This window comes from Mytilus galloprovincialis, chromosome 5, assembly GCF_965363235.1.
Source record: "Mytilus galloprovincialis chromosome 5, xbMytGall1.hap1.1, whole genome shotgun sequence".
Lineage (NCBI taxonomy): Eukaryota > Metazoa > Mollusca > Bivalvia > Mytilida > Mytilidae > Mytilus > Mytilus galloprovincialis.
This window is the reverse complement of record NC_134842.1, coordinates 56,296,573-56,315,947: the sequence shown is the minus strand read 5'-3', so window position 1 is coordinate 56,315,947 and position 19,375 is coordinate 56,296,573. Positions and strand designations below refer to the sequence as shown.

The 19,375-nt window shown below is 34.1% G+C and overlaps 1 protein-coding gene across 1 annotated transcript in view; it reads right to left on the bottom strand.

Annotated features, from left to right (window-relative positions):
• Window positions 1-3,756: 3,756 nt before the first annotated feature.
• Window positions 3,757-19,375, bottom strand: part of LOC143074089 (fibrinogen-like protein A) — a 38,571-nt gene continuing 22,952 nt past the window's right edge. Inside the window, exons 3-4 of the mRNA XM_076249637.1 lie at window positions 13,027-13,123; window positions 3,757-3,887 (exon numbers count right to left, since the gene is read on the bottom strand). Of these exons, the coding sequence (XP_076105752.1) occupies window positions 3,757-3,887; window positions 13,027-13,123 (228 nt within the window). The remainder of the gene's footprint in view (window positions 3,888-13,026; window positions 13,124-19,375) is intronic.

Below are 19,375 nucleotides of genomic sequence, written 5' to 3'. Positions count from 1 at the left end.
CATGCATTACGAAAAATTGGTCAATTGCAATTTAATTGAAATTAAATCCTTTAATTTATCAAGATGCGCGACATATCAGAACGGGAGCAATTAAAGGATTTAATTTTAATGAGTTTGGGTCAATCGCTAAAAAAAAGGCTTTATTTGTAATCAAACATGATATAGCTTCTGTGTTGAAGACCGTGCTTCGACCTGTAATTATGTACTTTTACAAGTTGTGACTAGGACATGGAAAGTTTTTCATTGGCACCAATTCCGCATCGTCTTATATCTTCTTATAGCTACTAACTAAAATATTTATTGACGGGGTCATAAGTAATACATGTCCGTATAAGAAAATTTGCCCTACCGGTTTAATGCAACTATTCGTTTGATTTGAAAGAGACAAAAATTGTACGGATCACAGTTATTCAATTTAGAACTGTACTTATTTTGTTTTCAATTTGTTTTTCATTATCTAATCCATGAATTTATTATTTTCAAAATATTTTTTTAATAGAATAATTAAACGAGTGAACCAAGTTCAAAGGTTATTATACTTACCTTGTTACTGTTATGTTGACATATTTGACCAGTATAGTCTTGTGCACATGATTTATTATTCCAAAACAGATGTATTCTAACATATCAATATATTCATGAATACTTATAATAAGTATTGAGACACAAAAACCGAAAAAAAAGTGAGTACAAATTCAAATTTTAAGGGGACAACCAATCCTGATTCAGTAAATATAAAAGGCTTCTGAAATCAGCATGAATAAAATTACAAATAGACTTTTATGCAAAATTGTCTCAAATATGTGTCCTCAAATAAAAAAAAAGTTGAGTAAGACCAAATTCATTGAATTTACCTGTTTAATTTGTAGTAAGAGAATATACAACCCGTGACTTTGATTAAACATGTTCAGGTATAACAAAATCTAAAATAGATATCTGTGTTTCCAAAACAATACACTTGACTTTGATTTTATATATAAATTCACGAGATATGTTTTGTTAGAATGATATTTAAATGTTCAAGAAAATCTGTTAATGATGAAGGCATAATCTGTCAATCAGTTTAATTGATGTCTGGAGATTGCATGTCAGTTAACTGCTAGTAGTCTGTTGTTATTTATGTATTATTGTCATTTTATTTATTTTTCTTTTGTTTCATCTTCTGACATCGGACTCGGACTTCTCTTGAACTGAATTTTAATGTGCGTAATGTTTTGCGTTTTCTTTTCTACATTGGCTAAAGGTATAGGGGGAGGGTTGAGATCTCATAAACATGTTTAACCCCGCCACAATTTTGGGCCTATCCCAAGTCAGGAGACTCTGGCCTTTGTTAGTCTTGTATTATTTTTTATTTTAGTTTCTTGTGTATAATTCGGAGTTTATAGTATGACGTCCATTATCACTGTACTAGTATACATATTTTAAGGGGCAAGCTGAAGGACACCTACGGGTGCGTTATATTTTCCGTTTGAATTGAACTCAGCATGAATTTTCTCATAAAAATCCAGTGATCGCAATGCCCATGGACATGTCATTGTATTATCTTATTGATCATATTATATTATATATTATCTTATTGTTCATGTTCATATCTTATTGTTCATATTATACACGTGCTCAATATCCATGAGACTTTGTTGATTGTTTACTAAGGTTACAATCGGATTCAAAACACGACAATTAATTAGTTGCCGTACTTTCTTATATAACAGACTGAGAGAAAAAAGAATTTGACGATTATACGATATGGATTCGTAAAAAATGATAAAATAGTGCACAGAAGACTAAGTTTATGATATATACTTGCATTGTTTCAAGAATTGGATAAACATTATTTTTCACCAGTCACTCGTTTCATATGATTAAGATCAAACCTAAACTATATTTTTGATAATGACCCACAATTAAGTTTAAACCAAAAAAGCTTGTTATTGATAGTTATCTGGTAGCGTTATTTATATTAATGAAGTAGGCGCGAATGTGTACTACCAAAAACAAATATGTTTATAAATGGGTATGTGCTCCTTGAGTTTACGGTCTAGGAACTTTGATAGTACTTCAATCCTAAAAACACTGTTGTGCAGAAAAATTGTTAAATTAAATCACAAAAATACTGAACTCCGAAAAAAGAATGAAAACGAAAAGTTCCTAATCACATGTCAAAATTAAAGGCTAAAACACACCAAAAGAATTGATATAAAGTCAATTATTTGCGTACTTACTCACTTAGATATTTAAAACAAAGTTCGCACAGAAAAGTGGACAGTTCAGAAATTTCAATTCAATGGTATTGATATTGTTTAAACATTAATTGGATATTCCAATGCTTCCTCTCTTAATACATCAATAAGGAATATATTGTTCAATTAGAAAAGCATATGTGTTACGAAAAACATTTGTTAACAAATAGAATTATATGATCAGCTTATTTCCGTAAAACCAATCAATTAAAGTAACGCAAACATATTGCATCAGCAACATGACTGTGGAGAATTATAAGCATTCTTGGAATATGGGATATAAGGGAAAAGAAAGTGGGGATGTGGGATATAGAGAGTAAAAAATTCGGATCTTGGAAAAAGAATGAAACAAGGGTAATTGAAGAAATAACAGACAAAAGAAAAGAAAAGCAGTCTTTGAATGCCAAGACTGAAAGTTGAGTTCTATATGGGCCCAGTAATGTTATGTTATTTTTTGTAACCGAATTACTTACCCTATTGTCAACATATCTTAATTCATGTATTTAGTTGTCTAAACTGTTATATTCTCTTCTTGTAGTCATTTTGTTAAACATCAACAGTAACATAAACAATATATATGTATATATTGTTTTGTTTTCTTTAAGACATTTTCCCAGCGAGATCACTGCATTCATTGTGTTTTCATGTGTAAAATTGAAATGGGAAATTGGGTGAAGTCAAGGAGCCAAAAAGCCGACCACAGAGCAGATAACAGGACACCAATGTGTCTTCAACGCAGCAAGAAAATCTCACACCCGGAGGTGAACATCAGCTGGCCCCTAAACAAAAATGTGTACTTAATCAGAGAAAATGGACGTCATTCTAAATTCCAGCACATATACATGAACTAAAATTTAAAACAACATACAAGACTTAAAAAAGCCTGAAGCTCCTGGTTTTGGATAGGCGTAAAAATGCGGCGTAGTTTCAACCCTCCACCTGTACATATAGCCGATGTAGGATAAAGAAACACACATTAAAACGCACAGTAAACCTCATATTAAAAGAAATCCGAATCCGATGTTATAACAGCTAACAAAAGAATTAAAGTAAAATGACAATGATACATACAGTAACAAGCAGTGTAGTATGAGTGCATTACCTCTATTTTTGCTATAGTTACAATAGTGAATGAGAGTAAAATGTTAATCTTATTCCTCAGGTAAATATCACATTTAGAGAATATGATAATTGTGAAATGATTTAAAGAAAAGAATCGGAAGTTTTGTATTTATAATGTATCGATAGATCGATTCGTACAGCACATGTCAAAGTTATCCGCCATTTATATCAAACATGCTATATAAAACATGGACCTCCCGAACATATTTTTGAAAAGTCTTTTATTATTCTTTCAAAAATGTGATTGTATTTTGTAACTATGTATTAACGTCAGGTGATCACAGTTTCTTTATCATTAGTCTTGTAGATTTTAAGGAATAATAGTGTCCTTTCCAATGAAGCCATATGACCCCATCAGCGGGAGATGACTTCCTCCCCGATAGGTAAGCTCCATTTAGATTAGATTGATGACATTTTGGTACCACCAAGCTCCTTCATACGCAACTACACAATTTTTAGTAGCAATGTCATTATCTCTGTCGTATGTAGAAAACATACTTCCGTTATGGTATTTAAGGCTGTCTCCTAAATAGAAACAAATATGTTATTATTATATCAGTATGTTTCTGTTCCATTTCCCCATGATCAATAGAAATAAGAAAGTGTGGTATAAGTGCCAAGGAGACAACTCTCTCATCTAAGTCACAATTTGTAAAAGTAAACCATTATAGATCAAAGTACGGTCTTCAACACCGGATAGCAAGCTATAAAGGCCCCCAAAATGACATGTGTTAATCCATTTAAACATGAAAAACAACTGTATAATTTATAAACGAGAAACGGGAAACCTCATCAACAAAAGCCAACTTCTGAACAACGATTTCTGACTAAGGACAGGTACACATGCAAACAAATGCAGCGGGTTTGAATATTTTAATAGATACCAATTGTCGTCCTTTTCTGAAACAATAGTGTAACATCACAACTTAAAAACAGACACACTATAAAATTGCAATTGAAATGGCTTAGCTCAATCAAAAGACATATTAACACAAGTGAACATACACTGAATGGATAAATTTGATCTATGACACATTGTGATTACAAAATCAATAAAATAAGGGGCTATGTGTTAAAAAAAATGTACGACAACAAAATTGAACAAAATGCCACCAAATAAAATAATGTACATAGGTACATGAAAATAAGTTTGTTGTTAGCAATACAGTATAAATGGAAATATTTTCTTTTTATTACTTAAAGTTTAGAAAAGAAATACGAAAAAAAAGAAGATAAATGGTGGCCGTTTAACGTCTACCGGCAAATTATTCATGTTAATGACATAGTGTTCAAGACAGACACGCATTTTAATGTGCTAGTTCACAAATTATTCATGTTAATGACATAGTGTTCAAGACAGACACGCATTTTAATGTGGTAGTTCACAAGGTAACAGTTCACAGAGAGACGTCGCCATACTCTGAACATTATTTTACTTTATAGTCGATCAGTCTCTGGTCTTACTCACAAATATTCGAGAAGCAGCAAATTGTTAAGTCAATGGTCTGACCCGAATGACGATCGAACCCACGATTGATTGATTCATTGATTGAATGGTGTTTAATGCAACTTTCAGCAGTTTTGCACTAGTTCGAGTTGGTCAATTTTTATTGATGAATGAAGTACCCAAGAGAACCTCCGAACTTCGGTAGAAAAACTGATAATCCTTGTTAATTCATATTGAAGTCTTACGCAAATGTTATGTCCTTGATTAGAACTCACTACCTCAGAGTTGACAGGCTGATTATACTGTAGTCCGACTGCAGCCACCGTGGTAACTGGATTCCACGGATTATCATATTCAAAGAGAAAACACAACCACAATTTCCTTAAAATCACATATTCAGTGGTAGCAACCCAAAAATATTTCAGAGCCGAGAGATCTTGACCAATTGCACATGTTTACTCCATGGCATATTTGCCCTAAATGCATTAGGTGTTCAAGTTCTTATGTTCTTTTTTTGCCATGGCGGCCATGTTTGTTATGGATCAGAACTTCGGATACAAAGTTATAACGAAATACCCTACGGAACATTTATTTAAATTTGAAAGTATTTTTAAAGGAAAAGATTATTGAAATGGTTGACGACGATGACGGCAAAAGATGACGACAGACGACGACGACAGACTATATGTGCCAAATGATGTCATAAACAAACGTGGCCCTTTGTCCAGGTGAGCTAAGTGTGATATATATGTTTCCTTTTCTACTCTGGTAATATTTGTAGGAGCAATAATAGTATTCTGTTACACCGTTCCGTAATTTATATAGTTCGTTTGATTATATTCTTAATCTATTTATGTGCTCCAGTCTAGGAGGATTATTCATCTTTAACGTTAAAACATCGTACCGTCGCTACCTTTCCCTCTCTCACACGTATCCGTTACATGAAAACTGCAAGGTCATAACGATCACAGGAACATCATCTTGGACACAATTCGTGGCTAACCACAGAGTGAGTTAACTTTACAACATTGTTTTTGAAGCCTTCAAATTACTCTATACATATTTGAACCTTTTCTCCGTGAAATACCTGAAATTTAACCGTTCTTGAAAGTACAACATTTTCTCGCTTCAACGGACTGTGCTATCTATTACCTTTGACATTTCGTTTTTATAACATTAATTGAACACATTGTAAAATTGTATTTTATTTGTTTTTCAGCTTTTTACCATTTGTTAGATTGACTCTTGATTAAAGTATCAGCACCTGATAGTCTTTTCTGCTTGAGCCCAATCGTTGGTTATACTTAATGGTCAGGCCATTACAGTAAAAAGTCTACAACTTGCCTGTTGTGTCTCACAGATAACGCCACTCCACGGCTACACAGCAACCTACCTGTTGAGCCCTGCATGTACGCGTCATCCCTTGACGTACAGTAAATTGACAACAACTTGTCTACACATCTCCTGAACAGGAATACAACGGAGCATCGTTCGTAGCTGTTACCTTGACACTACCAACACAGCTTGTGCGTCCTAGGCAGCAAACCAACAACGTTGAACAAACATTGCCTACAAATAGTTGATTTACATCATGGATCCCAGTCACGAGGAACAACAAGAAGAGGTTCAGACTCCGGAGGGAGATGTCACTGAAGAACCAGAAGAAAATCCGTCTAAAACAACAAATTTAGATGAAAATGCCGAGACTAGGCGAGTGCGTGAACTCACCGAAAAGGGACAGGGAGCCTTTATAGAAAAACGTGACAAGTTCTATCACGACTTAGAGGCCCTATGGTCAAACCTAGAATCTCGGTTATTAGAAACGACCAACCCTCCTAACGACCTCCAGCAATTGTTAACAGCACAAGATAAAATTGTACAAGCCTGTACTAATTATCGCAGGCTCACAGACGAGTACTTGAAATTTCTCAAAAATACGAAAACATTAGACAGCCTTCAAGACATTGATACATGCAAATTCTCAACGGATATCCGAATGTCTAAAGTAGACCTAGCAATTGAAACTTTGCACGAGCATCGCCTTATCTTGACAAGGGCTAAATCAACAAAAACGAGGACATCTAAGGGAAAGACCACCTCGCACAGTGGGAGCTCACACGCTTCCGACATGTCGAGCCTAGCAAGGAGGAAGCGTGCCAAGGCAGAGTCCGCTAGATCAAAGATAGCCTTTGCCGAGCAAGAAGCTGCCCTCCTAAAGCAGGAGGCCGTTTTACAGGAACAAACCCTATACAGACAAACAGAAATCAAGGCCGAAATGGAACAAGAAGCTATCCGTGCAAAACAAGAGGCCGCTTATAGAAAAGCCGAAGCGGAACAAGAGGCCGCACATAGAAAAGCTCGAATTGAACAGGAGGAAGAGCACATCAAAGCTAAAAAAGAACAGGAGGCCGTTCGCATGAAAACTCAAATGGAACAGGAAGCCGCACGTGCGGTCCGAGAAAAAGCCGAACTTAAGGCCGCTATGAACATTCTCGAAGCAAAAAGAGAAGCTGCAGCCGCAGAAGCCGAGGCTCGTATCCTGGAAGATGACGGCAGCCAAGCAGTTAGCGATCTCCCTGACGAAACGGAAGACCCGCTCCAGCGCGTGCAAGATTTCGTCAATAAACTTCCTGAATCAACTGATGTAAAGGAAGTAACAGGAACTCAAAAGATAAGACGAAGTCCTGTTAAGATTGAGCTGAGTCATGAAGCACCAGCGTTCGTGCCATCCGTGGCACTGAATTTGCCATCACAAACACCTAAGGTCTTGCCTACACGTGCTAAGTCACCAGATGTTAATGCATTCCCAGATCTGGGAACAATAACTGGCATAGGAAAACAGGGCGTTTCAGAAAAGATCCCTGTCTTACACCAAAATCAAGGCGTCATAGAAGAGATCCTTGTTTCACACCCAAAACAAGGCGTAATAGAAGAGAACCCTGTTTCATACCAGCAACAAATCAATCCTACGCCGGAAATAACTAGATTTCTCCTACGTAAGGACCTGCTTTTCTCCCGGTTAACAAGCTTTAACGATCGGGCTGAATCCTTCCATACATGGAAAGCCAGCTTTAAAAACGTCATAGACGAATTACAAGTTTCTGACTCGGAACAAATAGACCTACTGATTAAGTGGCTAGGGCCAGAGTCTGGTAAACATGCCATGAGTATTAGGGCATCAAATGCCAACAACCCTACTAGAGGCCTACAGAGGTTATGGCAAAGACTGGATGAGCGATATGGTGCTCCAGAAATGTTGGAAGCCTCTATCACGAGTAAACTCGTCAATTTTCGTACCTTGACGAACAAAGATAACGCACGTCTTTATGACTTGTCTGATATTCTATCAGAAATCGAATATCACAAGGAAAATCCCAAGCTGGGATGTTTGCTTGCTTATTTCGATTCTTCGTCCGGTATAAATCCTATTGTGGAAAAACTACCATACGGACTCCAAGAAAAGTGGATAACAAGGGCTTCAAGATACAAGTCCAAATATGAAGTTGCCTTTCCGCCATTCACAGAATTCTCTGCCTTCATCAGGGAAATGAGCAAAATTAAGAACGATCCTGGGTTCATCTTTGGATCAAAAGTAACACCAAATACAAAAGACTCTACGCCAAGGTTCACACCTCAGACGTACTCTAAAGTCAACGTCCATAAGACGGCTGTTGAACAGCAAACTGAAGACAGCAGTCAACAACAAAATCTGTGTATCCTACACAAGACAAAGCATACCTTGAATGAATGCCGAGCATTCCGAGCCAAACCAATCGAGGAACGCAAGGAACTGTTAAGACAAAACAATGTGTGCTACAAGTGTTGTGAGTCAACCACACACAGAAGTCGGGACTGCAACGCAAGTATCAGTTGTAACGAGTGTGGAAGTGAACGACATACCACAGCACTTCACATCACTAGACCACAACAATCTGAGAGTTCCCAGTTTAGCTCACCCAGACAAGTCTACGGCGGGGAGCAGACAGAGTCAGCTGAAACAAAGTTAACCTCTGTAAGTTCGATCTGCACAGAGATCTACAAAGATCATAAGAGCGAAAAATCTTATGCCAAGATATTACCTGTGGACGTGTACCACAAGGACAAGACAGACAAAATTATCAGGATGTACGCCATTATCGACGACCAAAGCAACCGGTCTCTTGCCTCGCCTGAATTCTTCAGTCTGTTCAACGTTCGGGAGAAACCTGAAAACTACTCTCTTACAACATGCTCCGGCAGAGTAGCTACTTCTGGGAAAAGAGGAAAAGATTTCGTCATAAAATCTGTACATAGTGACGTACAATTTGATCTGCCTACATTAATTGAATGTAATAATATTCCCAATAATCGAGACGAAATTCCTACTCCTGAAGTTACAATGCATCATCCCCATCTGACAGAACTTAGAGGAAGCATTACACCACTAGAGGAACGTTGTCAAATTCTACTCCTAATTGGAAGGGACCTTATAGAGGCACACCACGTCCTTGAACAACGCCTAGGACCATCCCGAACTCCATTTGCCCAAAAGTTGAGACTTGGTTGGGTCATAATTGGAAATACATACATTGACAAGCAAACTGTTCCTATTGAAGTCAACACAAAGATAACTAACGTTTCAATCACGGAATCAGAACAACGTCTTGCCTCAAGACCGGAAATAGCCGTCAAGGACAATAATCCAATTGTTGTTCAGTCTAAGGACAAAAACTTTCATTCGAATGCCAAGGTCGCTAAATCGCATTCAATACAATCCCTTGAATGTACAGGACCTAGTACCAAGCCTGGTATACGCACAAATTCATCTAAAGGGACATCACCCGCGTCACTAAAAGCAAAATCTGTGACTTCTATAGAAAAATCTATAGATAAAGAAAGTTTCAATCCGAAATCAACAGAACCTAAAGTTCATGGAGAGGAAATCAATAGCATTCACAAACCTATTCCGAAAGAAGGACCTATTGCCAATATCAATCTGCCTCTGAGCAAGCAACCTCTACTCCGAGGAGGAAGCAGTATTGCCATATTTGACTTGAATTTTAGTGAAAAGGAACCAGTAGTTCACAAAGTAACACCTTTTCTTGGACATTACTACAACAAAATCAAACATAGAGGACCCCACTTCACAGATAAATCAGCAAGATCAGCAGGATTGAACATTAAGACGAAACGCTTAATTTTGTCTGATACTAAAAAAGATGGAACTTTTCGCCAAACCGGAAGAGGATCAAATATTACCTCTCGTCGTACCCATCAGAGGACCACCTCTAACCGTCGTCGCCGTCTCACAACGTTGGAGAAAACAGTTCCTAATATCTCAACGACAGCTATGGAACATTCTACAAATCACAGCGATCTCATTGGAGAGATCCTTCTTCATAGGACAAGAAACTGTGCCGAACCCAGTTTTCCGTGGAATTAATCTATTCAGGAAACTTTATAGTGAAATGTCGTAAGTTGAGACGTGATATTTCTCACACGACCAATAGTGGACATTTCACCTGTATATATTCAATTCATATTGGGATTAATTCATTTGTGTAAATCTTGTATTCATATTTGAAAAATTTATGGAATAGTGATATCAGATAGACATCAGACGGGGAGTATTCTGTTACACCGTTCCGTAATTTATATAGTTCGTTTGATTATATTCTTAATCTATTTATGTGCTCCAGTCTAGGAGGATTATTCATCTTTAACGTTAAAACATCGTACCGTCGCTACCTTTCCCTCTCTCACACGTATCCGTTACATGAAAACTGCAAGGTCATAACGATCACAGGAACATCATCTTGGACACAATTCGTGGCTAACCACAGAGTGAGTTAACTTTACAACATTGTTTTTGAAGCCTTCAAATTACTCTATACATATTTGAACCTTTTCTCCGTGAAATACCTGAAATTTAACCGTTCTTGAAAGTACAACATTTTCTCGCTTCAACGGACTGTGCTATCTATTACCTTTGACATTTCGTTTTTATAACATTAATTGAACACATTGTAAAATTGTATTTTATTTGTTTTTCAGCTTTTTACCATTTGTTAGATTGACTCTTGATTAAAGTATCAGCACCTGATAGTCTTTTCTGCTTGAGCCCAATCGTTGGTTATACTTAATGGTCAGGCCATTACAAATAGATATTTTTAACATTATTTTTCAACTGTATAAATGTTTGCATTATTCTATATTTTTCTTGATCTCGAACTTCGTTTGAATAGCGATTCACTGTGTAGAAAAAAAAGTTAATGTTTAGTTTAACTTTTCTGGATTCGAGCGTCACTGATGAGTCTTTTGTGACGAAACTCGCGTATGGCGTAAGTACAAAATTTAATCCTGGCATCTATGACGAGTTTATTAAGAGTTTAACGTAGAATTATTGGATTTATGTTGTCAGTAGTATGCAGCTTTTACAATTAGTTAACAATTAATTTTATTAAAATACATTTATAACAAGTCGTTCAATACAATACAAATTTTCACCTGATATAAAAATAAAGAAATGTGGTAAGTTTGCAAATGATATAAGTATCGTTTAGAGTGAAAATATCGTAGATGTTAATCCTTGATTTTAAAAACTAGGAGTCGGTTTCACAAAAAAAAATTACGATTGAAAGTAAGGCATGAACATCTCAGAAGACTTACGACCAATCTCGGTCTTAAGTGTTTTTGTTAAACCGATTCAAGATATCTAAGTGTATAGATAAAAACTAGTTCTGTGTTAAGGGGCCAACTGAAACCCGTCTCCGGTTGTGTAATTCTCTCGCTGTGTTGTGCTTTTTTCTGCTCTTTGGTCTGGTTGTTGTCTCTCTGACACATTCTCTGTTACAATTTTCAATTTTATTAAAACACAATGTATAACAACATGTTAGACTCACCGGCAGTACTAGACGCCATGTAGCAACTTATTTTCAATCTATAGTTTGTTGTTGCGTCTCCGATGTAGAATTTAGTGTATTTAGGCCATGCACTATTTCCTTCAAAATCCCCCAAATCTACTCGAAGTTCATATTCACCAGTTAAGACTATTTTGTGAATTTTTGCATTTCCTGTAGATTAGATCTTACCATGTGAAAAGCACTCAATATTTTTCTGCTATGACAGTATGTTTATAACATAAAAAAAGTAAACTTATTTTGTTCTACTTGTTCAAAACACAATTCCATCTTTTTTGTTTCTCAACTATAAAAGCTCCGATTGATCCTTTTCGCTAAAATTTTACTTATTATAAGCATCATGACGAATGCCACTAGTAGAGCGGGATTTTTTATATTCTTTAACAGTAATACAGTTGACTCCTAACTATCAATTGCTACCCCTTTAACACATATCTATCTTTACTTTAATATTTGAGTAGAGAAGTTGCATGTACTGATTGTTAATAAATTGGTTATACAGTCATAAGGTTAGGCAAGAGAAATTGCAGTGAGCTAATCACCCGATATGATCCATGAACTGATTTTACAGTAGTATTTCGACGTTAGTCTCTTATGGACAGGTAATCCTTGACCTTCAGCAATACCTGTGTCAATTTACTGGTTGTTAATGAGGTTTGTGTTACTTGCTCGTTTTGTTTTTTTAGATTTTTTTGTCGGATAAAAATAAACCAAACAAATACATCAGTTTTACGATAATAAGACTCAAAAGTAATGATATTTCTTAACATATCAAATCATAAAGTCTAGAACACATTAGTGCAGTTAAGTACTGTCGAGATAAGCTCGAGTTGGGTCGAGTAAAACATGTGCTCGACTTTACTGGTCGAGCACAAAAACTGGTCCATGCAGACTTTGAGCAGTTTGCAGTGTAAGGAGTTAACATGAAAATGAGAACACGTGCCAATGAGACAACTTTCCACAAGAGATTAACTAATCAGATGGATACAAATATAAATACATCTAACAAAAAACACAGGGTGAATGTTTCCATTTATCTTAAACAGTTTGGCACACAACTACATGATGTTTTTAATTCATTAATATAAACAAAGAGAAAACTATAGTATTCCATGTGGCATTCAATCAAATAATTTGATAAAAAATACAAAAAGATGACGGCGTAATCGTGGTAAACAACAACTGACAATGACGTCCTGTTTAATTTTTTTTTTACATTTATGATCATTTATATAGGTTTATTTAATATTTACATTTCAATTCAAATATTCTGTATTAGTTTTGTATATAATATAACAATAGGTATAAAAGAATATACCTAGCCAAAACTCATGGTCAAGATTCCCAAAACCGTCTTCATAAGCAGTCCATCCTTTGTAAAAGTTTGTACTGCCATTTAATCTTCTTTGGATTACCTTTAAAATGTTAAATATTGAACTGATAATAAAATAAGTATTTCAATTGATATAATAGTAGGTGCCTAAAAAAAACCAACGATGGTTTATAAGCTTTTATGGGTTTACCACGACAGACAATTCACATAGCAGCATAACAAACTAAATTTTGGAATTATCAACTTTAATCTTGAAATAATCAAATTTAATCTTGGAATTATCAACTTCAATCTTGGAATTTCCAACTTTTATCTAGAAAGTATCGAGTAATAATATTGGAATTATCAGCATGAATCTTGGAATTATCAACTTTAATCTTTGAAATTCTAACGTTAATCTTGGAACTTCCATCTTTAATCTTGGATGTATCAAGTTTAATCTTCAAATTTCCAAGATTAATCCTGGAACTGTCTACTTTAATCTTTGAAATTCTAACTTAAATCTTTGAATTTCCAACTTTAGTCTGGGATTTATCAAGTTTTATCTTAAATTTCAAACTTTAATCTTGGAATTATTGATAATAAGATTAAAGTTGATAATTCGAAAGATCAAAGTTGACAAAAAAAAAAAAAAAAAAAAAAAAACGTGACACGTTATCTTATATCTATATTCAATAAAAAAAGAAAACGCAGAAAAAGCAAAAAATGCATATATTAGAAAAAAATATCAAATAATAAACAATAGTATACGTTATAAAGAATGCCTATGGTTACCTAAATCATTCCAGGAGAAACTGCTGATACTTTCTAATATCATCAAATATGTGAATGTAGCAAAAGCACTACATTTATTAGTGTTATTTTTCATGTGCGTGTTGACAAGGACAAGAAGAAATTATGATGATCAATTTCCTGCGCGTTCCATTCTTCAAACTGCCAATAAGACAAAGCTTGTGATTGGTTAACTTACTGTCCAACCACCATCATCTGTTTTCATTTCACAACAGACCTTGAACTTTGTAGATGTCGTTGGATGAATTCTGTAAACGCCGGATCCAAAGCGACGTGGTAGATCAGAACAATCACGTAGTGGATACAGAGCTTTCAAATGGCGAATAAAAAAGTTAAGGTATTGTCAAGTTTCTATGAATATATTACAACCAAATACATCTTGGTATATTGTGTTACACTTTTGAGACATTATCTAGTTATTTTTCGATCGTTTCATGATGCGGAATCTTAAGTTCTTGTGTAGTTTGCACGGAAACGAACTAAAGGTTCTCAATATACTGTATCGCTTACACAAGTATGTTTGTCTCGTCAACAACGGCTTTCTCCAACATTGTAGTCTTGAATTGTAGAGAACTAAGTTTTTTCTATCTTCTGTACACTTTACCACAAACCCCAAAAAATGGTTACAATCGTCATTGAAGTCATTAACTCCACTAAAATAGACGGACAATTTGTACTGATTATTTAAAGTTTCAGTTTGTCTATGTTTTCGCTTAATCGACTTATGACTACTGAACAGCGGTTATTTACTGTTTGCTTATGTATATATTTCACATACATATGATAGCATAAAAACAGCAAAGATTTCATCTATGGACTATATCTACATGTACTATAGTCGTACAAAAATAGGCAACACACAAAACATCATTTAAAGGCACTAACTCCTTTAATGAAGTGGGCAACTATTTAGGCAATTCAACTTATTTGCATATTTTACCTTTTTAGTTTATTTTTACTATTCAAAGTTTCTCTCTATCTATAAAAGGTTTGAGAATATCGTAAACAAACGCCAAAAAAAATCGTTTAAAAAAAGAATCATTTGTGGGTAACTCATATAAGAAGTCCTCTTACAATTTTCATGTACAATGTAAATATCTTAATATTGTGAAAATTTCTGTCACTGTCAGATTTTCACTACCTGGTTTTTGATAAAAGACAAAAATTGCATTTTGATTGACAAGAAATATCTATGAAAAGTACAAACCTAAATGGTAACTGAAAATGGTTGGTTAAAATTGTCCTTGTAGGTTCAAGATGGGATCAATTTTGTTCAACGTAACGGAAGAAGACGTTGTATGCCAACTAATGATACTATGCCAATTGTCTACCATTCTAACGAATAAATGATACGCCTACTTTATAACGATGACGTCGTATGCCAAATAATGTCACTACGCCAATTGTCTACCATTCAATTGAATAAATAATACGCCTACTTTATAACAAAATGATTCACGAAAAACAAATATGACAGACAGGAACCAAAGAAAACCACTGAATTTCATGCGCTTGACTTTGGAAAGGCAAATACATAATAGTGTATGGTGTTTTTAAACACGTTTGTTAGCGCTCAACACACCTTTAAGGGCATACGATACAGTTACAGGGGAGGTAATGACGTTGCTAACGTAAAATGTTATTTTCGCGACGTCAAACTATGACATATCGGGAAAAGATGCATTTTTCGACTGATTTTTATCATTCAAACTGATTTAATTTGAAAACGAGTGCATGGACCCCTATTTTTTAAAACGGCAATTTGTTTCATTTTGCAAGGAGATTATGTGACCCAAATTTTATAAAACTGTAAATAGAGGATTTTTTTTAATTTTGATAAACATGCAGCAAAAAATGACGTTTCTTCCTCTTATCATTAACATTTGATAAATATGACTTATTTCTGAATAAAAATTGCATAATTTTTAATGATACTATAAAATACAGAAATTACCGATTATTGAACAAAAAAACATTTGTGTTTATCTTTTAAAACAAAAAAGTTATGTCTTTCTTTCGAAAAAGAAAATACGGACACAAATCTGAATTTTGAGCAAATATACAAAATTTCGACCTCATTTTACTCAAAAAGTAGCACATGAAGGTATATTTTTTATTACATATTTGATTTAATCAGGTAAAAAATAGCTTATATGAAAATTTTCATCAACTTGTAAATACAGGTTCAAAACTGTATCGTATGCCCTTAACAACTGACATTGGTGGGGTACTGCACACCATGAGAATAAACAGTTAAAATCGTTGCAACTGGTCTTACATAACAACAAAGTTTTTTTCATTGACATTCATACCACATCTTCTTATATCTACTTCAAAGCCAATTACACCTGAAAAATATATCATGTTTTTTGACACTAATGTATCATTTAGTATGCAATCGACGGATGTAGTGTAGAAACGTCATTAACTGTCTGCGAAAGACATGAATATGTGAAATACCAGTGTATAAGTAACACGTATCAACAAGACTCATTATCAAAACTATTTTATCAAAGTTTTGATACCTTCGAAGAAAAAGTGTCACCTTTCCACATCAGTAAAATCTAGAGTTGTAACACAGTACATGATATATGAGGCATCTTTAGATTCTACTGACGGGGAAATATAACACTAGGCCACCGCAAACTGCTTAATTGTGCAGTCTAGTTGGCCGAATGGTCTAAAGCGATATACACAGTGAATGCGGTGTTGTCTCGATATCCTGTTAGCATAAATTCAAATCCCCACGATTGAAGAACAAATATTTGTTGTTGTCCATTCGTTTTTTATGTGTTTTGTCATTTGAAATCGCCATGTGATTAGGGACTTTCCGTTTTGATTATCATCTGAATTCAGTATTTTTGTGATTTTACTTTTTGCTTTTGCAAATTTGCGGATTTAGCATTATTGTGTTGATATTTAGATAAATATATAGTTATATATATACCAATATATCAATAAACTCAAGGACATATTTTCAATCCTTCAATATGCAGTTATACAAATATTGTAAAAAAAGACCTGCATGGCCGCCTCCAAATAGTGACCAGACTTCTAAATTTGTACAGACATGATTGCTAAAAGAGACAATAATTGTGATTAAGTAGCCAAAGTGAAAAAAAACAAATATCAGAGACATACAAAAAAAAGTAAAATCACAAAATTACTAAACTCCGAGGAAAACTCAATCGTAAAGTCCCTAATCAAACGGCAAAATCAAATTACAAAACACACCAAACTGTCACATTTGGTACAAACAAGACTTAAAAATAAAAAGTAACATAAAAATAAGCACAAACTAACAACATATTTTTCTTTTATTTTTATAATATTTTACATAAATCTTCAAATTAGTTTAAGATATTTTTAAAATATTTTCAGGATGGAAAATATTCATAGCACGAAGGTAAGACTCACCAGCAGTACTAGTTTCGAAGTAACCGCTTACTTTCAATTTATAGTTGTTGTTGCGTCTCCTATGTTGAATTTAGTGTATTTAGTCCAAGCAGTATTTCCTTCAAAGTCCTCTAAATCTACTCGTAGTTGATAATTACCAGTTGCGACTATCTTATGAATTTTTGCATTTCCTGTAAAATTATTATAAATTACTTGATTAATAAACTATCTGCCCGATAGCCGTAATTGATCCTGTAATTAGAGAGCAACTTATGGTTTCTCTCTGAGAGAGGACATTCCCATATCCCCCTTGTTATAAAAAAGGAGTTAGAATGTAATGTAAGAATTTAAGTTAAACCAATCTGTTTCAATTGAATATTAGATTAAAGGTCTACCCTTATTTAAAAATCCGACCCATTCAATCACAAAATGCGTATGGTTCGGTGTAATTTTTGAACACTCGACCATTTGAATATATCGTTTTAGTAATAAAAAATCTGTTACATGAGACAATATCTGAAAAAGTCTAATTTCTTTGTTCCATCTTTTACCGGCAATCATTTTTCTATTCAACCATCTTTTTCGAAAAAATATAATATTAGTAAGAGTATATACTGCACCAACTATTGCCAATTAAACACTCCTTCTTACATTTCTTCCAAAGAAGTTTTATAGTTTGAATGTTCACCCCCCCCCCCTTTTCAAAAAAAAAATAAAATTGTCCAGTGTTTTTTTCTGACAACTAAATCATTCAAAGAATATCCAAATTAAATAAACAGGCTTCATTTCCTGAATAGTATGAATGTTTTATAGTATCTTATTAAATTGATATGTAGATGTAAGTAATCTTCCACACAATTCAAATAAAGGACAAAAAGTACTCTGCAATTCCTTTCTGTCTTTCTGGTACGTTCTGTCATGTTATTTGACGAAAAGTAACAGCATAACAACAATCACTAACAGGAAGGATATGTTAAAGGACATTTTCACTGATGATCCACTATATGCCAACCAATGCATTTAATATAAGTTATTATTATCATATTGAATAAATCTCAATATAAAATACCTTGTTTTGAACAAAAAGACAGTATTTTTTATTTTTGATAACATTGTGCAATTCTAATATAGTAGATGGCAACAAAAAGGATTTTTTTAAAAAATATTTTATTACCTACGCAGATTCTCCATCTTGCAAAGAAAGTTTTAAAAGATAAATGACAATGCTTGCTGTTATCTTCCAATTGTGCCCAATTTGTAATGATGTATTTTTCTTAAACTATGAAATAAAGGAATTGTTTTAAAAAAAATAGTTCCTTCCTGCTATCAACTCTGTCCTGTTACTCAAGACTCTTTCATATTAATTGTACCGACATATATGAATATCTACCGTCATAAATGAATCCTTTGTAGATGAAACGCACGTATGGAGAACAAACATTAAATCCTGCTATCCAAAATGTTTAAGGGTTTCGTACTTGTTCATTTTATACATGTAAAAAAAAAGCTTTATTTGTTATGCCGCTTGCGATTAAAACAACACTTTTCGTATAACATTAGAGTTAAAAATTCATATTATACACCAATAGACATAATTGCGGGGATGCAGCATTCCACTATGGAATGAACATACTTAGTAAATAACCAATAAGGTGTACTGACCGCAATTCATTTTTTTTCAAATGATCAATGATCTTATACAGGATATCGAGGCGCATTAAAATATGAATCAAACATATGATAGGATTGTTATATCAACATATATCCCTTGGTCCAGAAATGTTATTTTTTATTGATTCATTATTACCCCTTAATTTAGGTAAGGTACTTCTTCTACGCGCTTAGTTACTTGTGTAGTTTTTAATCAACATTTGTTGTGTCTTATGTTTTCTTTTCGTTTTTTGACATGCTATTGTTGTTGCTTTTTTCCGAAGTTATTGAAAATTTTAATTAGAATGTACCTAGCCAGAAATTATGTGTAAGATTCCCAAATCCTTCTTCATAAGCTGTCCATCCTCTGTAAAAAATAGTACTGCCGTCTAATCTCCTTTGTATAACCTGGAAATGAGAAACAGACTTTATAGATATGTATATACAATTTGAATGAACTCCTACACTTAATTTCAAATTGAGCGTATGATTCATT